The 22813-nt window shown below is 32.8% G+C and overlaps 8 protein-coding genes across 9 annotated transcripts; 2 read left to right on the plus strand and 6 right to left on the minus strand.

Annotated features, from left to right (window-relative positions):
* On the plus strand, positions 124 to 6003 carry LOC104749771 (jasmonate O-methyltransferase-like). Its single transcript, XM_010471465.2, has 4 exons — positions 124 to 407; positions 556 to 981; positions 1459 to 1746; positions 5494 to 6003. The coding sequence occupies exons 1-4, from the start codon at positions 333 to 335 to the stop codon at positions 5872 to 5874; spliced, it is 1170 nt and encodes a 389-aa protein (XP_010469767.1). The 5' UTR covers positions 124 to 332; the 3' UTR covers positions 5875 to 6003.
* Positions 6723 to 7313, minus strand: LOC104753365 (mavicyanin-like). The gene has a single exon (XM_010475630.1). The coding sequence runs from the start codon at positions 7311 to 7313 to the stop codon at positions 6723 to 6725; it is 591 nt and encodes a 196-aa protein (XP_010473932.1).
* Positions 8181 to 8774, minus strand: LOC104753366 (mavicyanin-like). The gene has a single exon (XM_010475631.1). It carries the CDS (start codon positions 8772 to 8774, stop codon positions 8181 to 8183), a length of 594 nt encoding a protein of 197 aa, XP_010473933.1.
* Positions 12437 to 13146, minus strand: LOC104753367 (mavicyanin-like). The gene has a single exon (XM_019238192.1). It carries the CDS (start codon positions 13031 to 13033, stop codon positions 12437 to 12439), a length of 597 nt encoding a protein of 198 aa, XP_019093737.1. The 5' UTR covers positions 13034 to 13146.
* LOC104753368 (putative FBD-associated F-box protein At1g05080) lies at positions 16496 to 18039 on the minus strand. Its single transcript, XM_010475633.1, has 3 exons — positions 17110 to 18039; positions 16884 to 17018; positions 16496 to 16789 (listed from the first exon to the last, which is right to left on the minus strand). Exons 1-3 carry the CDS (start codon positions 18037 to 18039, stop codon positions 16496 to 16498), a joined length of 1359 nt encoding a protein of 452 aa, XP_010473935.1.
* LOC104753370 (putative F-box/FBD/LRR-repeat protein At3g49480) lies at positions 18711 to 19500 on the minus strand. Its single transcript, XM_010475634.1, has 2 exons — positions 19306 to 19500; positions 18711 to 18980 (listed from the first exon to the last, which is right to left on the minus strand). Exons 1-2 carry the CDS (start codon positions 19498 to 19500, stop codon positions 18711 to 18713), a joined length of 465 nt encoding a protein of 154 aa, XP_010473936.1.
* Positions 19915 to 22201, plus strand: LOC104749773. 2 transcript variants are annotated; one of them, XM_010471468.2, is made up of 10 exons: positions 19915 to 20296; positions 20366 to 20415; positions 20523 to 20619; positions 20711 to 20806; positions 20972 to 21052; positions 21175 to 21266; positions 21366 to 21458; positions 21559 to 21627; positions 21725 to 21937; positions 22185 to 22201. In XM_010471468.2, exons 1-9 carry the CDS (start codon positions 19988 to 19990, stop codon positions 21891 to 21893), a joined length of 1056 nt encoding a protein of 351 aa, XP_010469770.1. In that variant the 5' UTR covers positions 19915 to 19987; the 3' UTR covers positions 21894 to 21937; positions 22185 to 22201. The 2 variants fall into 2 exon arrangements, with proteins under 2 accessions (XP_010469770.1, XP_010469769.1); XM_010471467.2 differs by lacking the exon at positions 22185 to 22201 and having other exon boundaries at positions 19916 to 20296; positions 21725 to 21983.
* On the minus strand, positions 22064 to 22518 carry LOC109129402 (oxysterol-binding protein-related protein 1B-like). The gene has a single exon (XM_019237524.1). The coding sequence runs from the start codon at positions 22330 to 22332 to the stop codon at positions 22081 to 22083; it is 252 nt and encodes an 83-aa protein (XP_019093069.1). The 5' UTR covers positions 22333 to 22518; the 3' UTR covers positions 22064 to 22080.

The following is a 22813-nucleotide window of genomic DNA, read 5'->3' on the forward strand; positions in this document are numbered from 1 at the left end:
AAATGCCTGTGGATACCGTTTCACTTAGTTGAAAATCTAGAGGAAAAAATCGTAAAGGGACCGTTGTATAAATGTGTAGAAAGAGAAATGTAATCAACGTAGGTCCATAAGATGCATGTGGTACTGGTTACGCAAAATCGTAAAGGGACATTTCAAAAAAGCTATACGCAAAAAGAAAGAAAAAAAAGATGCATGTGGGATGTGGCTATCAAAACACTACTGTCGTGCCACACTTCTTTCCTTACATATATCCACCCAACATTACTTACTATATTCATTAACCTTCTGGTTCATCAAAAGGAAAGAGACATCACATAGAGAGAAAGAGAGAGATGGAAGTAATGCGAGTTCTTCACATGAACAAAGGAAACGGTGAAAACAGTTATGCCAAGAACTCCACCGCTCAGGTCGATTTTGTTTTATCAAAAAGATAAATAATATGTTTTGTTTTCATGTGTACACATATATACGAGTGAGAAATGCTATATCTTAAACATGTTGGTTCTCGAACAAAAATAATAGTAACAAACATATAGTGATTTTGTTATTACGCAGCGCAACATAATATCTCTAGGCAGAAGGGTAATGGACGAGGCCTTGAAGAAGCTAATGATAAGCAATGCGGAAATTTCAAGCATTGGGATCGCCGACTTAGGCTGCTCCACCGGTCCGAACAGTCTCTTCTCCATCTCCAATATTATCGACACAATCCAAAACTTGTGTTCTGACCTCGACCGTCCGGTCCCTGAGTTCAGAGTCTCTCTCAACGATCTCCCTAGTAATGACTTCAACCACCTCTTTGCTTTTTTGGCGGAGTTTTATAACCGGCTTAATAGTAAAAAGGAGGGTTTAGGGCTCGGTTGTGGAGGAGGAGAATCGTGTTTTGTGTCGGTGGTCCCTGGCACCTTTCACGGACGTTTGTTTCCTCGCCGGAGCCTTCATTTTGTTCATTCGTCTTCTAGTTTACACTGGTTGTCTCAGGTGTGTACTGTTTCTATATGCGGAATTTCACTTAATAGTATAGTTACGAACATACAATATTTTTTTATTATAAAAATTAGTGTTTTTGAAAATGCAAACTAGCACTCTGGAAAAATGAATTGTCAACTATTTTTAGTTGTGGCCGGAATATCATCGTTGTGACAATTTTTAATTCACAGTTAAAATATACATATCTGGTTTCGGGCCTAAAGAGCCTAAAATCAATGCCTTTTAATTATCCTTTTATTAACCGAATTTCTGTGCGTGGCAATTTTTCTCATTTATGAAATCATACAATAATAAAACCAAAAAACATACAATAATACAACAAAAAAAGAAAAAAAAAAAATCAGAAACCAAGTGGTTCATATACACACACACAAGAAATTACGAATGTGGTCCACATAATTTTATCAAAATATCACTCATTATACGGTAAATAGAAAATGCTTACAAGATGCATTATCATATATTAAGGCTCCATGTGGTGAGGCTGAGAAGGAAGACGGCGTTAATTCAGCTCAGTTATACAACGTAGGGAAAATATACATATCAAAGACAAGTCCTAAGAGTGCACATAAAGCTTATGCTCTTCAATTCCAAACTGATTTCTCGGCCTTTCTGGAATCACGGTCCAAAGAGTTGGTCCCTGGAGGCCGAATGTTTTTATCATTACTCGGTAGAAGCACACAGGATCCTACAACCGACGAGAGTTGCTATCAATGGGAACTCCTAGCTCAAGCTCTTATCTCCATGGCCAAAGAGGTATGGTGGTGTATATATTTTTACCTTTAACTAGGTTCGAACCCGCGGTACACCGCGGATCAAATGTTTTATAATTTTTAGAGTTTTAATCTTTTATGTTAATTATTAAGTAAAATTTAGTTTGCAGTTATTTATTATATTTAAAATAAAAAATTCAAATTATTAAGTTTTAAAAGCTATAGTTACTAATTTGTACATAATCAATTTTTTCATATTATAGAGTGTGGTGTAGTAACACCATATAGTAATACATGTTATTCATACTTGACCCGTTTATAAACCTACCTTATTAATGTAATAGTAGATCCATATTTATGTAGTCTATCCGATTTACAAATATATACATTATAAACAAATGGTCATCATTTATCCGATATATATAGAGTCACAATGTTTTGGAGGTCTCGTGTCTCCACCTACACAAAATCAAGATACTAACTACATAGTAACTACAAAATCAAGGTGCCAAATTTCCAAATTCAAACAATCGAATTAATGATTTGGTTAACCTAATTTTGGAAATATACTTTGAATAATACTATTTTAATTAATATTGATTAATCGGTCTAAGGAATAAGCTTTAGATTAATCGATTTAAGAAAAATTATAAACTCATCATTTTTAAAGAAAAATAATATAGCTTAACTCGAAGTATATAGAAAGATATTGACAATAAATCCAATAATTTATCATAGTCCACTGGTTCAATGGTTGTTTTGATAGTCGTAGGTGTTGAGTTCGAACACAGCACAGCTATCACACATTTAACTTCAATTTTTTCGCGGATCTTCTCTAAACGGATTGGATTTTTAATGAAAATTTTTAATCTCAACTTTACCCTTTTTAATTTCAATTAACATTCTCCTTAATGTTCTATTGAGTGGCAATTGCTGTAAATAAAGCCAACATTTTAGACATTTTTAAAAATGTACTTCTCTTTTAATCATAAGAAGATTAGAACCAACATGTAAATAGTCTCATAGCCATAGGGTTATAAATAGCCCATATTAATCTATAAGGATCTGACCCTGGCACGTTACATGACCAATAAAGGACTAGTAATGTGGCCCATGTGTTCTTCCCAAATTTGTTGAGATTTATTTATTTTTTTAGTCAATTTTTTTTCAAAGTATCGAAATTAGTCAATTTATATAGAGAAAATTGATAAATACAATCTATAAATAGCTTTAATATATACTATCTCATCAATTGTATTAATTAGATATTAACAAAGGTTAATTGTATCAAATAGATATTGATACATGTCAATCTCAAATTTAATTATTAAAATATTTAAAAATGAAAAATATAAAAATTCTCAAGTTTTTTTTGTCAACTATTGGGCCACAACATGCCGAACCATTAGCCAAATCCCTACATTCATAGGGAGCGGGACTTGATCCACGGTGTGAAGGTGTCTTGTGCAAGAACTTACCATTGGCCACTACACTAAAGTTACTTCACAAAAAAAAAAAATTGTAAGCTTATCATGTAAAATATGTATATGTCAAAATCTCCCTTTCCCCAAACCCCCTAAAATATAAATTTGTTTCTATATTAAAAAATCATTTTATTGAAAATATTTTTAGTTCATTAAATTATTAACCTAATTCTATTGGGTATTATTTTATTTGTTAATATGTGATACTAATTATAATTTATTTGCCACAAATTATAATATAATTTCTTGATTTATGTATCAAAATATCAAGGTATTTATAAAAAGACAATTCTTGGGTTCACCCCTTTAAATTAAGGAAACAAATCTTAACTAAGTAAATAAATTCTGTAGACCATCCAATTTTAAAATTGTTAATTCTAATATTATATTACAATTTTCACCCCTAGGAGTGAACCACTCTTATTCACCCCCTCTTAATTAACCAATCAAAATACAACAAATTGCTATGTCATATCATATTTATAAAATAAATCATAATTAAAATAAAAAGACAAAACAATTTAAGGAAACCAATTCTGTAGATTTTTTATTAAGGAAATTATGTTGGTTTAGGTTTATAAAATAATAATTAGAGTTTAGATTTTAAAATTAAACAAAATCATATGTCGGTTTGGGTTTACAAAAATGTGGTTAGGGTTTAGTTTTTACAATTAAACAAAATTATATGTCGGTTTGGGTTTACAAAAGAGTGGTTAGAGTTTAGGATTTAGATTTTACAATTAAATGAAATTATATGCCGGTTTGGGTTTACAAAAGAGTGGTTAGAGTTTAGGGTTTAGATTTTACAATTAAACAAAATTATATGTCGGTTTGGGTTTACAAAATAGTGGTTACGGTTTAGATTTTAAAATTAAGCAAAAATATATGTCGGTTTGAGTTTATAAAATAGTGTTAGGGTTTAGATTTTACAATTAAAGAAAATTACATTTTAATTTGGGTTTATAAAAAGAGTGATTTGGATTTAGATGTTATAATTTAAAACTATAACTAAGTTTTACCCCGTGGTACACCACGAGTCTATTATTTTGTTGATATGATACTGTAATAGTTTAGTGGTGCTTGTAGTCAGATGGTGAATTGCATCTATATATATTGTTAACAATTGTAGATAGGTTTTGTATAAACTCTTTATTCCCAAGTTGAGAATATACATTTTATGATTTTGTTAGTTATGATTTAGGAATGAGTGATATGACATATTCTTATTTTGATTCTCAATTGATATTATTAGATTAATAGTGTACATTTAAAGCTAATAAAAACTTAGCAAATATGTAATCGTTTATTAAATGCAAATTAGATATTTTCTAAGATGTATTCATCTTGAATTAGTTGCTATATTATAGGGATGTGATTACAGAATTTGTGTTATCAATTGTTTTTGTCAAAATTAGCCCTAAAAATTCGGCATGTAAATTATATATTTCCTAAGATACAATGTGCTTTAATTGGCATTAATTAGATGTAAATAAGTACACTATAGATTAAAAATCGGTCCAAAATATTCGGTAATCTTAAGGAGGATTCGGATAATTGAATCGGTTATAATTTTAGTTAAAAATCTGACCCGAAGTTGGCAAAAAACCAAAAAGTGATGGCACCCTATTGTACTTTTAAAATGTATTTCGAGCTCTATATGTGGATATACTTGTTTGGTTATAAATATCCTAAGAAAAATTTTAAAATATATCTCCGTTTAGAAAAATTCAAATCACATCATATGCTTAAAAAAATTTAAAATTTTATTAACTTTATGTATTAAATAGTAATTAAAATAATTAAATATAAGATTAAATAAAAGTGCAAGGAGAATTATATTTTAATCTAAGATATTGATTTGAGTTAGGTAGATAGTTTTTAGAAAATTAATATTATCAAATAAAGAAATGATTGTGTTTGGTTGTAATGATTGTAGAGAATTTAGTTAAGAATTGTTTGGATACAAAGATAAGAGAGGATGACACAAAAATGTATTTCAAAAATGTTAAGATAGATATAATGTTTAGAATTAATAATTTTAAAATTAATTGATATATAAAATATATTTCCTTAATCAATAATTTGTTTACTTAACTAAGATGGGTAAATAAGAAATGTTCACCCCTAGAATTGTCCTTAATTAATTTATTAGATCGATTGTTATCCCAATGCCCCAATCATAATAGTATCGGACCAATAGATGATATATCTCAACCAAGTTTAATTTCTTTTTATTTGATGATAAGGATATATAAGTTTAATACTTAATAAGCCATATAACTAAAAGGTATTTTCTTTTATCTAAGGGTATTATCGAAGAAGAGAAGATCAATGCTTTTAATATTCCTTACTATGCTGCAAGCTCCGAAGAACTGACAATGGTGATAGAGAAAGAAGGGTCATTTTCAATCGATCGGCTTGAGATAAGTCGAATTGATTGGGAAGGTAAGAGTATCAATGAGGAGAGTTATGACCTAGTAGTACGGTCCAAACCCGAATCCCTAGCTAGTGGACGAAGATTTTCTAATACCATCAGAGCTGTGGCCGAGCCGATGCTAGAACCTATGTTTGGGGAGAATGTAATGGACGAACTTTTTGAAAGGTATGCAAAAATCGTAGGAGAGTACCTCTATGTGAGCTCACCTCGATTTGTTATCATTATTCTTTCGCTCGTTAGAACGGGTTGATCGTGTTATTTATATGCTATATACTTATCTCTGGATCTACAGTAACATGATTTGTAAATTTCCTAATCAATTATCATTTGCTTTGTTAATAAATTAAAACATTGAAATAAAGTGTGATTTTACGGTAAACCTATAGTTGGGTGTCATCAGAGACAATATTTTGGATCATGAGTTTGTGGAAGCAGGGTTGAGTTCTGAGTTCCCAGTTGGGGAGGATAGTTAACCAATGATTACAATAGGGAAAGAGATATTAGATGTATGAATGGTTTATGCAAGCAATGCATGATTGTAAAGGTTTTAGGAAGAATATCTCAATCTCAATCCTAAGTAGGAAACTTAGGGAGATGTGGAAACCACGATGGGCTATTCACGTGATAGATCTTGCAAGACATTTTTGTGGTTTGATTTGAAGCATAGGAGGTGAATTTGGCAGCTTTAACCGGGGGACCACGGCGAATTTGTGCTGACATTTTTTGTTATTAATAAATAATGGAACGCTTGCTTTTTCTACCAAAACAAAAAGAATATGAAAAATAGTGATGACAATTAACAAACACCATACACCACTGTGAACATCAAAGTGCAAAGTGTATTTGTACATAAGAATAAATTAAGTAAGTGCGGGTAAAAAGCAGGTGATGCTTTTATTGGTAATGAAGATGTATTGAAGAAGAAATAAGGCAGATCGTTTATTTCTCTATATAGGGAGATAATCAATCTTTGAAGAAGTAACAAAATTAAACACATAGTAAACATTTGTCAAGCCATAGGAAAATAACAAACTAATTGAACACATAGTAAATCCTAAAAAAGCCAAAATAATACTTGAAACAAACAAAAAAAAGTCCTCAAACAAATACTAGGGTTTTTAGGAGAAAGAAGGAGAGCATGCTTAAGCCACTCCACACACAAGGACTTGAGGCTGCATTGTCAGGAAGCGTTGCGATCGTTGCATCATCTACCAGAAGAACCTCAAGAGGATCCTCTATAGGCGTAGGACTAAGATTAGGTTTAGGATTAGAAGAAGATCCGTTGTCTGGTTGATTAATGGGACTGGGAGTAATATTCTCAAGAGACGCAGGCATGACTAGGACGTCAAGCTTTTGACCAGATTCACAGTGACCAGGCACACCGCATATGAAATAGAAGTGACCGGTTCTATTAAGCAAAACCGGTTCATGCTGGGATTGGTATGTGGTCAGAGGTGAATTAGGGTTACACGACTCGAAATCTTGGGAACTCACTTCCATCACATTGTGGAGAGCCTTGTTATATTGAAAGATGAGTGAATCTCCGGCATAGAAAGTTTTAGAAGTGGACCAGCTCTTGCAGTAATCAATGCCCATCGTTGTTGTCCATCCGTTGGAGTTTCCAACTTCGTAAAACGATGTAGCACGAACTAACCCAATTAATGACAATGCAACGATTAACAAACCCATAATTGTGTTCTTCATGATTCTTCTTCTTTCCTTGATGGAGACGTGGTAAAAAAATGAAAATGAGATGAAGTACAAATATTTTCTATTGTGAGGAAACTGTTTAGATTTGTGCGTCTAATATATAGAGAGATACTACTAGATAGAGTCATAGAGGCTTCACATAAATCATTTTCTTTCAGGATTGTGATTTTAATAAATAGTGTTTTGATTTGTCCACGTCCCTCTCGCTCCGACTTGAATATTATGACACAAGCTAAGTCATCGATATATCCAATAGTGAATTTTATTTTTGCTTTTCTTTTTTCACATTCATATAGTTTTCTACTCTGAATTTTATTTACACAAAATTAAACTATTTATAAAGATTAAATAAATTATATTTTTTGGGTTGAAAAAAATTCTAATAATATTAAATAGGTTTGAGTATTCGAGGAACCATCTCGATTCCAGTTTAATTTTACACATCACAAGATCTCTAATCCATAAAATTGATGATCAGGAGTACGTAGTTTGTTGCAATGTATGGCATGCTCGGTTACGTACGAATATCTATATTTCTCATTTTTTCTTAATTCATAAATACTTTGTTTCCTTTATAACGCATGATATATAATTGCCTAATTGTTTGCCGAGTTTGCAATTGTACGTAATATCAAAATTATTTACCAAAAATATAGAAAAATTTATGTGCACATACGGAAGCTAAAAAGAAAATGTGTCGCTTGTTATGTTGAAGTAAACAAAACCACTCAAGGAACAAAAAAAAAAAACTTAAAACTCATAGTCTTAACTCTCAAACGTACGTACGGAACTGATAAAACTGAGAAGTAGAACCAAAAGCCAAAAGACAAAACGTCTGTGAATCTATCACACTAATATAAAAATTAGAGAAAGTAAAGGAAGGACGCAGAGTCCGATCCAAACACTAGACTTTGAAGCTGCGCTAAGTGGAGCTGGTGACGGTCCCATCTGATACTGTGGAGGACTCTTAACCGGTGAATCAGCCAACGGTGAACGTGACGAAGAAGAGCTTGGTGATCGGACCGGTCCAGGTACCGGAGCAGCGATGGGTCCTAATGAGGCCGGTAAGACATGGATTTGAAGCTTCTGTCCCAAGTCGCAGTGACTAGGAATTCCGCATAGGAATTGTTGGAGTCCTGGCTTGGTTAGAACGATGGTATCAGACCCGGTCTCATATCTTGTTAGCGGGTTAGACGTTTCACACAGCTGAAAATCATTGTGAGTGACTTCAGTGACGTCATGGGAACCTTTAGTGTATTCGAAGACCAAAGAGTCTCCCACATGAAAAGTTTTTGAAGATGCCCATGCATCGTAATCAACGCTAATCGTCCATCCTTTGGAGTCACCCACTTTGTGAACGGTCTCTCCAATGGCACCTCCAAAGCGTGCAACAAGAATCAGCAAAGAAGTAAAGAAGGCGTTACTTTTGATCAAAGCCATGATGAATTGTTGTTTGAAACAAGAGAATTAACCAGCAATTAAAGAAAACAACTTTGTAAGAGATTTTATGAAGTTTTTGAGTTTGGGTTGGTGAGAAGTTAAGAGAGCCCTATGTTGTTTATATAGAGTTTAAGAGGGGTTATTAGTTCTATGGTTTTAATGGATTTGGAAATCCAAACAAAAATCTTGTGTTATTCAATCATTGATTTTAAAATAATTATCAAAATTATGTGTTATTGGTTCTATGATTTACAAATAATTGTTAAGATCCTATGTTATTCACTTAATGATTTGTTTTTGGATTTCAAAATCCATATTATGTTTTAAATGGAATTGAATGGATTTGAAAGTGTAAAATAGAATAATTCAAATCAAAGAATAAAACATATTATTTTAAAATCCATGTGTTTTGATTTTTAAAACTTACAATTCCATATAGATTTATAAATCACCTCTCCAATAACAGTCCCTAAAACAATCATTTTCTCTTTATGAATTGGGTTGACAATTTTGATATGTTTTCTTAACCAAAAATATAATATATTTTGATAATTCCTATTTCCTAGTGATGTAATTGTTAAGGTCTTTTCTAATTGCTGTTTTCCATATAAAAAGATATATACAATATATATTATATAATAAAGTAAGGTTTTCCTAAAACTTTGCATGAGAATGTGATATTTGGCATTCTACATAATTGATTTGTGTCCAGTCATCCTTATTTTTATAATTTTGAATATAATCTAATTTCATTAAACAAAAATTAATAATTTAAAATTATATATTCAATTTCCTATCTTATATAATAACTCCTACTGGTAACCATTAGAAGAACAAAAAGAAAATGAAAAAAAAAAGTAATATGTTGGAATAAACAGTTTTTGATGAATGAAAAGAAAATCCGCAGAGAATAAACTAAATAGTAAATGGTAACCAAACAATAAAAATATCTTTTTAAATATATTAAATATGAAATAAATTAAATTTAATAATAATTCTATACTACTTCTAATGTATATAGAATGAATTTTATATTTTTTTTTTTTAAAAAAATTTGTAAATTAAATTGTAGATATGTCATATTAAATATTAATATTAACCTACAATACAATTTTAAAGGTAATTTAAAATTTTTAGTTTTTATTTACGATATAAACATGAGTCTCTTAAATTTATTTTACTTTTCATATATAGTTTTCAAATAGCCTTAAGATTAGTTTAGCATGAAATTCATATTAAAATTATTTTTTTCTGTCAATACATTATGAAAATATGAAAAATATTATATTAGAAAATTGAATATTATTAATTAAACTTATTTTTTATTTATTTTAAAATATAAAAACGAATTTTAAAATTTGTTTTTTTCCTGTTTCATTTGTTCCTGATCAATTTTGGGAAGGAACACTTTTGTTCTATTGTTTTTGTTTTTTTTAAGAATGTAAAGGAATGTAAAGGAAAAAATGTTACTATCAAATTGTAAAAAAAATTGTGGAATAAAGAGGAATATCACATTCCTCCTCATTTTTTTCCTAAACGGTGGTCACCAATTAAAGCCAGTAAGGTTTTCCTAAAACTTTGTATGAGAATGTGACATTTGGCATTCTACATAATTGATATTTGTCCACACATCATTATTTTTATAATTTTAAATATAATCTAATTTCATTAAACAAAAAATAATAATTTAAAATTATATATTCAATTTCCTATAATTTGCATTAAATTTTGTGTATAGGTTAGAAATGGCTATAACCAAAAATTTTAAAACATCTTAACTCTAGGTAAACCACAAATATATATACATTAAATATTACCCTTTAACAAATTTTAGATTGTATTTTAGGTTAACAAACAAAACATTCAAAATTATTGTCATGCATTAAAATGTTGAGTTCATATTTGTTCATATTCGTTTTTTTCTGTTTTTAAACAAAAAAAATATTTCCAATTGAACAATAAATAAAACACATTTTTTCATATACATTTAACTCATAATTTAATATAAAATTGAAAAAAAAATCAATTAAACCACAACTAAAACACACTCAATCATATAAGTTTAACTCATACTTTAATATAAAACTGAAAAAAATATTTCCAATTAAACCACAAATAAAATCCATTTAATCATATAAATTTAACTCACACTTTACTATAAAACTAAGATAAAAAAATATATATATATATTATCTATTGTCCCTGAAAAAAATATTCTCAAAAATCAATCTATTCTCAAAAATATAATGATGGCACTGGCCAATGCATGTCAAATATGGAAACCTTAAAACCCAAAATGAAGAAGAAGAAGAATAAGCCAACCATGTGTTTTCTAAAAAAAATTCTCTCTCTTTCCTATTACATCTATAGTTTAATTATCATCACTTATAAGAAATCAATATTAGTTCTAATAAAATAAATTATGTTCTTATCCAAAATACAGAAAACAGAGTTCTTTCAAGCAAAAGAAATATATTTACTCCAATTTTGGAAATTTGGTATAGTCACTAAAAATTCTCACGTATTTTTATTGAGATTAATTGTTTAGTATAACTTCGTGGCAACTAAACTTGTTTCCAAAGTCTAATTAGGTCGGCTAAAACCCTACATTTGGAACCCTATAAGTAAAAATGTTTCGATATTCAACATCTTTGGAACACTACGCCATGGCCTGACCTGTGGCGACAGACACTGAAATCACGCGTCTACAAGAACAGATCCAGCAGTTGGCAAAGGCGGTGGAAGCTCTCGCCCTGCAACGTAATCTTCCTGTGCACGTCAATGTCCAGCCACAAGAAGAATCTGATATTGGAGACAATCCTTTCGCTATCGTTGACCAGCATGACGATTTGCAGTGGGAGCAGAGGTCAAAGCTTAGACTTCCAGAGTTTCATGGCCGATAATCAGCTAAAGAACTTGTTGACTGGATCTTCTCGGTCGAAGAGACTCTGAAGTCCAAATGCGTACCTTTGGAGAGACGTGTTCCTATCATTACAAGGCAATTTTGGGATTTTAATAAAATATTATATTATCTTATTAATTAGTTTTTATAAATATTATCTACTTGGAAAATATCTTCTAATCTAATTTGGAATTATAATCATCAATCTTAGTACCTTGGGTGATAGAAAAGCTAAGTGGTTTGCGGGAGAACCAATCAAGCCCAAGTGAAATAGATAATTCACTATCTTAATTGTTTATATTCTTAGAAATGAATAAAGACTTTTAAGTAGACCAATTACATTGATAAACACTTTACCCTTGCCTCATTCTATAGACTTCACATCAACTAATAATTTTTTTGCGTGCTTAAGTATAAGAAGTATGTAGTTTGTTGCAATGTATGGCATGCTTGTTAGACTGTTACGGACTAATATCTATATTTCCCATTTCTTTCATCATTCATAAATACTTTGTTTTCTTTATAACGCATGATATATAATTGTTTACCGAGTTTGCAACTGCAATATCAAAACTGTGTACCAAAAAATAGTAATTTATGTCAGCATAAGGAAGTTAAAAGGGAATTGTATCACTTTTTATGTTGAAGTAAACAAAACCACTCAAGGAACAAAAAAAAACTTAAAGTCATAATCTCAAACGTACGTACCGAACTGATAAAAGTAAGAAGTAGAACCAAAAGACAAACGGCTTTGAATCTATCAAACTAATATGAAACGAGAAAGTACAGGAAGGACGCAGAGTCCAATCCAAAGACTAGACTTTGAAGCTGCGCTAAGTGGAGCTGGTGACGGTCCCATCTGAGACTGATGTGGAGCACTGTTAACCGGTGAATCAGCTAACGGTGAAGGTGACGAAGAAGAGCTTGGTGATCGGACCGGTCCAGGAACAGGAACAGCGACGGGTCCTAATGAGGCCGGTAAGACATGGATTTGAAGCTTTTGTCCCAAGTCGCAGTGACTAGGAGATCCGCATATGAAGTGTTGGAGTCCCGGTTTGGTTAGAATGATGGTATCAGAGCCGGTCTGGTATCTCGTTATCGGTTTAGTAGATTCGCACAGCTTGAAATCATTGTGAGTGACTTCAGTGACATCGTGGAACTCTTTGTTGTAGTTGAACACCAAAGAGTCTCCAACTTGGAAAGTTCTTGAAGATGCCCATGCATCGTAATTGACGCTCATAATCGTCCACCCCGTGGAGTCACCGACTTTGTGAACCGTTGCTCCAATGGAAACTCCACAAAGTGCGGCAAGAATCAGCAAATAAGTAAAGAAGACGTTACTTTGGATCAAAGCCATGAATATGATGGACTGTTGTTTGAAACAAGAGAATTAAGCAGCAATGAAAGAAAACAGCTTTTTATGAAGTTTTGAGTTTTGTGTTGGTGAGAAGTTGAAAGAGCACTATGTTGTTTATATATAGACCCGAGCTCTCGTTTAAAACAATCCTTATCCTTTTCTCTTTAGGAATTTGACACTTTTAATATGCTTTTCTTACCCAAAAAAATATATTATATTTTGATAATTCCTAGTGATGATGTTTTTGTTAAGGTCTTTTTAATTTCCCTTTTCCATATAAAAAGATAGATACAGTACAATATATTTAACTGATTTGCACAGCTTTATTTAATCATAACTTACTGTTCTTAATGAAAAGCTAAAACAGATATAATCTATATTTTTGTGATTAAAAGGATAAACTAAAAATGATGTAAGTTTTATTATTCGTCCCAAGTCCGAACCATAATCCAAAAAAGAACAAAAAAAAAATGAGATCCAAACAAAACCAAAATATTGTTATCGATCCTTACTTATCAAAGGCTTGGTCGAGGTCTCCAGATCTTTTTTGCCGTGATCAAAATATATATATTTTATACATAATTAATAATATATATATATATATATCTATATAAAAAGTAATGAAAATATTCAAAAGTTAGTATATTATCTAAATAAAATTCTCAAATCCAATATTACAATATTATAATAATTTTTAGGCCTTATGACTTTAAAACACCTAAACGTAAAACATTATTAGAAGCCATGTGTATCATATAAAACTTTATATAAAAATGAAATTTTAATTTGATCAAATTTTGTATTTAATGAGAGATTAGAAATATTAATAGCTTCTAGATAAAACTAGAAACTCGATTTTTATAAATAAAAAAGAAACGTCCTGTTTTACCAAAAAATACAGAAAACAGAGTTTTTTCAAGGAAACGAAATATATGTACTGCAATTTAGGAAAATTGTATAGTCACTATAAAAAATCGTGGCAACTAAAATATTTTTATGAACTTTAATATAATTTTACCAAGTTCTTTAGTATAATTTGGTGGCGACTAAACTTGTGTCCAAAATCTAATTAGGTCGACTAAAACCCTACATTTGGAACCTATAAGTAAAAAAGTTTCGATATTCAGCATCTTTGGAACACTACGCCATGGCCAGACCTGCGACGACAGACACTGAAATCACGCGTCTACAAGAACAGATCCAGCAGTTGGCAAAGGCGGTGGAAGCTCTCGCCCTGCAACGTGAGCATGAACATAATCTTCCTGCGTAAGTCAATGTCCAGCCACAAGAAGAATCTGATATTGGAGACAATCCGTTGGCTATCTTTGACCAGCAGGACGATTTGCAGTGGGAGCAAGGATTAAAGCTTGGACTTCCGGAGTTTCATGGGCGACAATCAGGTAAAGAACTTGTTGACTGGATCTTCTTGGTCGAAGAGACTCTTAAGTCCAAAGGCGTACCTTTGGACCGATGTGTTCCTATGATTACAAGGCTATTTCGCGGCAAAGCGGCAGCTTGGTGGAAGGAACTACAAACGTCGCGCGCACGTTCGGGTAAACCTAAAATCTTGTCGTGGGAAAGTTTGAAGAAGAGGATGCGTAAAATGTTCTTACCAGTCATCTCTGATCAAGTGATGTTCCGCTTGCATGCGTTGGCGGAGCCAGACCAAAAGTTGAGAGGGGTCAGAAGAATTTTTTTTTTTTTTTTTAATATGATAAAAATGTAAAATAAAATTTTCTTTTTTTTAGGGGGTAAAAATCCAAATTTTTTGAAGGATCAAAGTATAAATTTTATTTTAATAGGATCAAAATGTAAAATTTGTTAGGGCTAAGATGAAAGTTTTAAATTTAATGGGTCAAAATACAAAATTTGAGGGGTCATTTTGTTATTTATAAGTAAAAATATACAATAATTTTTTTTAATGGGGTCAACTGACCCCCTTCCACCTTACTGGCTCCGCCCCTGCTTGCATGACTTGCGACAAGGATGGAGATCAGTAGAAGAATATTCCACTGAGTTTTTTTCGCTTTTGAGGCATCTTAATCTGCAGGATTCAGACCAACAAATGGTGGCACGTTTCATTGGCGGCTTGTGGAAACAGAAGATGCGACACACTCTTAGCTTGTTCAACCCTCTCACTATTTCTGAAGCACTTCAAAAAGCACTCACCTTGGAAGCTCAAGCTAAGGAAACTTTTTGGTGGGATACATCAAAGGTTATTGCATTTGTGTGGGCAATATGCATAATGGGGCGATAGACTCGTCATAGTCTCATAGATAAACATTTTAAGTAGTAACCGAAGTATATCCATTGGTTTTTGTTTCCTTCTACGTCGATTTGGATCCCTATTTTTATAGGTTCTGTTTCAGCTTTCATTATTTAGCACCTTCGAAATTTATAAAACAGGAGTTTTCTCGAAAACTAGACTCTATTAATTCTCCGTTAATACTGCGCCACTTACATGTAGAGCTTTTGTTATGATAAGTGTGGCATACTCTGTTACGCACTATATTCATCTATACTTGTTTTGAAGATGCAATGCATGTGTATCTGTGGTCATTGTTTTTTTCTTGATTATTGTGTTAAAATCATAGCATTTTCTTATGTCTTTTCTTGAATTATTATGTTCATTTTGTTCCCACACCTTAGCTGCATATCTAAGGTGTTGGTCCATACAAAGTCCTTTTCTTTTGCAGATTATATCTTAAACGGTGCTTAATTTAAGCAGCTCGTTCCTAACCAGTCGATGATGGTTGAAGCAGACTTGATAAATCTAACTAGTCCGTGCAGTTTGAGAGACTTTCATACGCCTAGCAAATCATTGTCACAGAGTTTATTAGACTTTGATAATATTATAAAATATATAGGAAATGTTTGGACATATCTACAAAGAAACTTCTGAGACTCTGACTTGGCCACATTCTTACAAAAAAAAATTTGTTCAAGGCTTGCATATGAGTGCTTCTACATGATCAGTTTCTTTCTTATGCTCTTAAGCTTATTATTCTTTCCTCTGATATGATTGTTCTTATATTTATTTTTTTCTCTTTTTTTTTTTTCTTTTTCTAGCACCGCTTGTTCAGAGTTCTGTATATCTTAAATGTATATCAATTCTGCGTAAACGTGTGCTGATAGAAGCGAGGACCACGCAGGTATACTATATTTTAAACTCATAAACGAACTGTTGCACTAGTTGTACCAAATATAAGAACAATCATATCAGAGGACCACGGAAGTAGTGGGAGTGAGCTATATATATGACAGTATCTCCAAAAGAGCCATTTACATTCACTTCGATGTTTCACCACATTATAAGAAAACATGTTTCTATTATCAAATAAGCATTTCATGATTTTGAAAGTCAAATAAGTAGAAAGCCTATAAAATATTAAGTTGAAGTCGAAAAGCATACATGATCCCTGATATTAGATCAGTCAGTCACTCAATTCATATTAATAAATACTATATATACCACGGAATCCAATTGAGTGGAGAAAAGAGAAGCCGAGATAATGGTGAAACCCTTGACACAGATTTCAACTCTTTGATCATCTTCTTTTTATTTTCAAGACTGCAAGGTTTAATGATGATTGCAGCTCTTTTTAAATACTTGGAGTTGGCAAGTATGTACTTTACAACTTCTTTCTCTCCGTTTCGTCCTCTATATCCTTTCCACTCAAACATCTCGAGATGGGTTGACAAACATCCTGGTACAGAACTCGGTGGGGTGAACGAGAGTGGAAAATCTCCATCTAACTGTGTGAAGCAACAACAAGATATATATGTAACTAACAAATTTACTTCAATTTGAATTTGTTAATTAGTCAACTAAAACTATATATACATGAACCTGGTCGATGAGAAGAACTTTTAGTTGAGGAGAATTTTGAAGAAAACACATAAATGGTTGCAACCAGTCAAACTGTAATGAAATTATTGTGCACTCTATAAGTTGGGAGAAGTTAATAGCGTGACAACACACAACCTGCAATGAACATATATACCAACAAATAAGTCAACGTTGAAAATGTGGTCTTAAATTCAATAAAAGTGAGGTTGAAAAAGCATGCGTATACCGTTTCAGTGCTCAAAAGTATGTAGAGATATATGACCGAGGAAAGAGATTTCATAAAGTTGTCATTAGGATAACATAAAACGCTTATAGTTGCCCTGTCAAGCCGAGGCTTGTTCTCAATCAAGCAAGAGTTTCCCGAATAATCTGTCAGGTAGAATTCTCCTAAAGTTTCAGCATCTATAACCAAAGAGCCCCCCATGTTTCCTACATTGTTTGTTCCTAGTTTTACGTAAGTATACTCTAAGGTCTTTAGAGAAGGCACTTCAACCCTGAAATTTTTCAGGGCGTCATTGTCATGTCGTTCCACATATAAGTACTCAAGAGCATGACAACCTGATAAAAACCTAACAAGAGAATCTTCGTCTTTGTAGACTATATAGTGAAGACAAATATATTTTAAGGCTGGGAGGCAAACCGGAGAAGGAACATCCAAGAGAATCTTGTCGGAAATTGTAAGGTCAACAAGTGTATCACATACGTAAAGGCTCTCAGGCAAGATGATAGGCACTGACAACCAGCTGAGCTTGAAGTATAGCTGGTTCACCTTGAGCTCATCTGAATAAGCAATCCACTTTATGATATCAGCATCAACATCAACGGGACATCCTGGACCTAGTTCTATAATTAATCTTTGTAATAAAGGGGCCTTATGGAGTTGCAATGACTCGTCAAGAAACCACCAAATGCTTTCTTTCTTTTTCCCAGGGAGTTGTTTATAGTCACTATCTATGTACTCCAGTTCTGGTAGCATCGTCCAGATAGACCGCCATCGTTTTGACAAAATCATTGTAGACACGGCCTCTTTCGTAGGGAGAAACAACAATATACTAACGAGCAAATCGTCGGGTAACGAACTGATCCTGTCTTCAATTCTCCCTTTCTCACTCTTTACGAATGCTCTTGCACTGTGTATTGCTAAATTCCCAGCCATATCGAGCCGAGTATAAGCAAAAGTCGACGACCTAACAACATCTGTTTCTTCTCAATAAAGCAAACTAAAGTTTTTAGGGTTCGAGTTTTATATAAACTCTCTAGCCTTTCATTTTTTTAAGTTAAGAATCCTTTTTTTTGTTTCTTGTTCCTAAATCTTCCATGCTTCTTATCCCAAAAATTTAGCAAGTTGAATTTTTGGTGGAGCATTTTTGGAAAGAGTAAAGAAAATGTACTTAACTATGTAAAGAAAAATAAAAGCTTTTTTGTAATCGTCAGTTTAATCAAGAAGGGTAACACAAAAAATTAATAACACATCTTCATAGTTCTGGAAACAACTTATAGAACTTTTTGAGATATTTTAGATTTTGTATCTTGAATGACTGCAACACCTGCAGCATGATGCTTGTGTCATCTGATCATATTTTCGCTTGTGAAATTCACGTTTGGTTACTGAAAAGCCGTTTTCGTTTCCTTCTTGGCTTGTGAGAAACTTGGTACGTACGTGCGAATCAGAAGTCATAAACCGGCTATGTATGGGCAATAAGGATTTCATACGAGATATTAACACCTTTTTTTAATTATAAAACAAATACGTAGTTCATAAATCTTGAAATCAAATAGAATTCTAACTATAAAAAAAGATCAGTTTTGACGTCGAATGGATATGGATTAAGTGTAGNGCATAGATAGCGAAGCCCTAGGCATAGATTCTATCTCTCTCATCATCTTGTTCTTTCTTATATCTTTACGACGACCACGGGGTTTAATGGAGATGGAAGCTATTTGTAAACACTTAGAGCTGGCAAGTATGTATTTCAGAATTTCTTTCTCTGCGTTTTGTCCTCCATAGCCTTGCCACCGAAAGATCTCGAGATGGGTTGACAAACATCCTGGAACAGAAACCGGTGGGTTGAATGAAAGTGGGAAATCAGAGTTTGTCTGTGAAACAACAACAAAAGATATATAATATGTACTATACATCACGTTTAACTAGTCCAGTTTAGATGTTTATTAGTCCATTAATTAAAAAAGAAATCAGTGGGGTAATTAAACCTTGTCGACGATGCTAGCAATTCGTAGTTTAAGAGTTTTTTGAAGAAACCACATAAATGGTTGCAACCAATCAACTTTATATGGTGCGGTACAAATTACAATCTTCAAGCCCAAAACCGGAGAAGTAACCTGCAATGAACATATATAATAAAAACGTTGATTTTTTTGTTTTTTTTTTTTTTAGCATAACAATAATATCAGTAGTACGTACCGGTTCAGCCTTGAAAAGTAACTTCAACTTGACATACATGAGTTGTGAATACATGCGTTGTGATAGGGCCGGCCAAAGAGACCGCCATCGTTTCGACAAAACCATAGTAGGCACTGCTTCGTTTATCTCAAGAAGCGACAGTATCTCTGCTAGCACATCGTCAGGTAATTCGCTAATCCTGTCTTCTTTAATCATCTGTCTATGGATCCTTGGGCACTTGTGTGTATTGATTTGTGTCCTAATATCTTTGTCTCAGTGAAGAAACCTACGACAACTAGAGCTGTATATGTTAAACAGAATGCAATTAGGTTAAGATTGTTTTCAATAAAAAAAAAATCATCTTTGTTTAGGTTTCGTTCTTTTTTATAAAAGAGATTATTTTTCCTTTTTTTAATTTAAAGTTTCTTTTTATTTTAAATAAAGATTTTTTTTTTCACATTATCCATTATTCTTCAGAATAATTGGCAAAAAAGCCAAAGACTAATCAGTTTTTATTTTTGTTTCAAAAAAAAAAAAAAAAAAAAAAANCTAATCAGATTTTATTTTTATTTTTTACATTTTTCAATATTTGAAATTAAAAAATATCATACCAAAAAAAAAGAAAAAAAAAAGAACAACCCCAAAATTACCACAAACTGAGATATTTTGGAAAAACTCGTATCTCTCCACAAGAAACTCATCCATGGCGATTCTTAGTTACATCTCAGCGACATCAACTACACCACCGGTTCCTCAAGATCAGTCAACCAATCCTCGTCTACCAACCAAAATCATTCTACCCAATAAGAAACCCGAGAAATGGTCCACCGGCGTTTCTCCCGGAGAGTACGGTGGTCCTCCGACTACCACCAAGCTCCGCAAGTACTGGGGAGGAGAAAAAGAAGATCCCATTACTTCCACTGACTTAATCTGGAACAGAGATTTTATGGATCAGATGAAGAAACTGTTCGATAACCCTGATGATTCTTCTCTCGACCCATCTCCCTCAAAGGTTCGATCTTTATGGTTTTGCTTAAAAATGTGAATCAAAGACTTAATTTTGTGGTGTGATATGCAACAGGAAGATTCTTCTGGGTTTCTGAGCTTTAGCAGAGTTATGAATCTTGACAGGTTCTCTCTTCTTTCAAACTCATAAAAATCTGAACTTTATTTTCTTGTAGTTTGAATTTGATTAAAAATGGTTGCTTTGTTGTTGTTGTTATCTGTGAAAAAAACAGTATGGATGTTGATTTAAGCAAAGAGCTTGCATCGTCTTCTAAATCCTCTCTGAAAGATCGTCGTGAGACTTCCAATTCAGAAGCTAAAAAACAGATGGTGAGATTTATTTATTATTATCATTTGCTAATTTGATGAAGCCGCATTGTTTAGTTGTTGATGTCTCTACTCTTTGTTTCATTGTCGTTAGAGTAAGGCTATTGCGTCTCCTAAATGGAAGCTGGCACCAACACGTCGCGAGCAAGACAAATGGGATAGAGCAACTAAGGCTGCAACTGGTGGCAGTGTAAGTTTATCTTTGCAGATGTTTGATCACTTTTGTTCATTGACTTGATTAGTTTCCGACCAACTGAATGATTGATCATTTTTCATTAGGAACATTGAATCAGAATTGAGAAACATAGACCTTGGTTCTTGATTCCTTTCTTTCAAATTCTGTTTTGTGCGACAGGATGTGATGTTTAGGGAGTTGAGGCGGCCACGTGGTGACCCGGAAGTACAGGCTGCTAAAGACAGGGAACAATATTTCAAGGTACCTTCTTTTATTAGCTGACGCTAGCTAATCATTTTACGGTTTGTGATCTCATGAAAGGCATTACCTTTTGTGGCGTTCAGTTCTTACTAGTCTCTTGACTTTTGGATTGTTTTCTGCAGCTTAAAAAGAAGATACAGGTTCTCACATTGGGTATTGGTGGTGTAGGTTTAGTCTCAGCTTACATCTCATACACCCCAGAGATAGCACTTAGGTTTGTCTTCTCCGGCAAAGAACATCAAAACCTCTGTCAAGAATTGTAAAATCAGCTGATTGCATTTTTTTGGTTTCTTGTTTTTAAATTCTGTTACAGTTTTGGTGCTGGTTTGATGGGTTCACTTGCGTATATGAGGATGCTTGGTAACTCTGTAGATGCCATGGCAGATGGAGCCAGAGGAGTTGTCAAGTACTACGACTACTTGTTTATATTCAAATTCCTTTTGGTTATCTATATTGAGGCCACTCACTCACTTATCTCTGTTCTTTTCACTGAATTGATTTGATAGAGGTGCAGCTAACCAGCCACGGTTACTAGTCCCCGTTGTGTTGGTTATGATATTCAATAGATGGAACGCGTAAGTGTCTCTCTCTTGTGCATTTGTAGTATGTCTTTCATCAAGATCAACTTCATTACATCAAATCGAATTAACGTGCTATTTCATATATATGCAGAATACTTGTTCCCGAGTATGGATTCATGCATTTGGAGTTGATCCCAATGTTGGTTGGGTTCTTTACTTACAAAATTGCTACGTTCTTTCAAGCTATAGAAGAAGCCATCTCCATTACTACTCAGAAAACCGAACCAATCTCTCCAGACACAGAGGCCAGTGATATGTAAGGTTAAAGTCAGCGTTGTAAGAAATGTAATCTAGACGCAAAAAGGTATTTAATGTAATAAAAACTAATAACTTTAAAAACTCATTCATAGCAGCAATTCACCAAGAGATAATTAAGAACATAGTACATAGAAAGCAAATGCAGAAAGAGTAAAACATATAGATAGTTAAATTGTAATTATGAAAATTTCAGACCAAACCGGATCCGGTGTTGGTTCGAGTGTATTCTTCGTTGAGTCTGCCTTCGTAAACGTAACCTAGCTTCTCGCAACACTTCTTAATCTCTTTGACAGCATTCTCGGAACATGCATCATCGGAAACAACAATGGTCGTTTCGTTTTCTCCCGCTTTGTATTTGGCGATGGCATGATGATTCGGAACAGCAATCTTCACGACCTTGTCGTCTCCAGAAGTAGTGCAAGAAATTACTCTAGCTTCCATTTTCTTGGTTTTTTTTTTTCTGTCGGTTTATTACTCTGTTTTAGTATATGAACAAGAAAGAGGTTAAGATGACTTATATAGAGAACAATCATGTGAATGTTAATGGTAGAACCACGAAACATGTATGCATGTAGAAACTGTAAATGGACCACCAGATTTGGTCTTTGTTTGAATAATAAAGTTGAATCCAAGAAACTGCTTCATTTTGCATGACTTATGTTTACTTATCTGTCTATAAAGCCAATACCACAACAGAATAATGTCAAGTATATATTTTACCTTAGGCAACTAGAGAAAAGAATATAAAATCAAACTTTTTGTATGGATCATTTATCTGTTCTGATGAGTGTATACATATTTATAGCTTAAAATGTAAAAACTTATTAAAACTAGATTATATTGTATAAAGTTAGACGTGTTTAAATATAATCATAACATAACTTTGATTTATGGATTGCTACTTGCATTGTTAATCGATTGG

The sequence above is a fragment of the Camelina sativa genome, chromosome 16 (genome assembly GCF_000633955.1).
Source record: "Camelina sativa cultivar DH55 chromosome 16, Cs, whole genome shotgun sequence".
NCBI classification, from domain to species: Eukaryota; Viridiplantae; Streptophyta; class Magnoliopsida; order Brassicales; family Brassicaceae; genus Camelina; species Camelina sativa.

Coding starts and splice junctions, on each gene's coding strand:
- LOC104749771 (XM_010471465.2), top strand. CDS start 333: ATGGAAGTAATGCGAGTTCTTCACATGAACAAAGGAAACGGTGAAAAC. Junction 982..1,458: donor GTTTACACTGGTTGTCTCAG/GTGTGTACTGTT, acceptor TCATATATTAAG/GCTCCATGTGGTGAGGCTGA. Junction 1,747..5,493: donor TTATCTCCATGGCCAAAGAG/GTATGGTGGTGT, acceptor CTTTTATCTAAG/GGTATTATCGAAGAAGAGAA.
- LOC104753365 (XM_010475630.1), bottom strand. CDS start 7,313: ATGGGTTTGTTAATCGTTGCATTGTCATTAATTGGGTTAGTTCGTGCT.
- LOC104753366 (XM_010475631.1), bottom strand. CDS start 8,774: ATGGCTTTGATCAAAAGTAACGCCTTCTTTACTTCTTTGCTGATTCTT.
- LOC104753367 (XM_019238192.1), bottom strand. CDS start 13,033: ATGGCTTTGATCCAAAGTAACGTCTTCTTTACTTATTTGCTGATTCTT.
- LOC104753368 (XM_010475633.1), bottom strand. CDS start 18,039: ATGGCTGGGAATTTAGCAATACACAGTGCAAGAGCATTCGTAAAGAGT. Junction 17,019..17,109: donor TACTTTTGAGCACTGAAACG/GTATACGCATGC, acceptor TGTTCATTGCAG/GTTGTGTGTTGTCACGCTAT. Junction 16,790..16,883: donor AAGTTCTTCTCATCGACCAG/GTTCATGTATAT, acceptor TGCTTCACACAG/TTAGATGGAGATTTTCCACT.
- LOC104749773 (XM_010471468.2), top strand. CDS start 19,988: ATGGCGATTCTTAGTTACATCTCAGCGACATCAACTACACCACCGGTT. Junction 20,297..20,365: donor TCGACCCATCTCCCTCAAAG/GTTCGATCTTTA, acceptor GATATGCAACAG/GAAGATTCTTCTGGGTTTCT. Junction 20,620..20,710: donor CAGAAGCTAAAAAACAGATG/GTGAGATTTATT, acceptor CATTGTCGTTAG/AGTAAGGCTATTGCGTCTCC.
- LOC109129402 (XM_019237524.1), bottom strand. CDS start 22,332: ATGGAAGCTAGAGTAATTTCTTGCACTACTTCTGGAGACGACAAGGTC.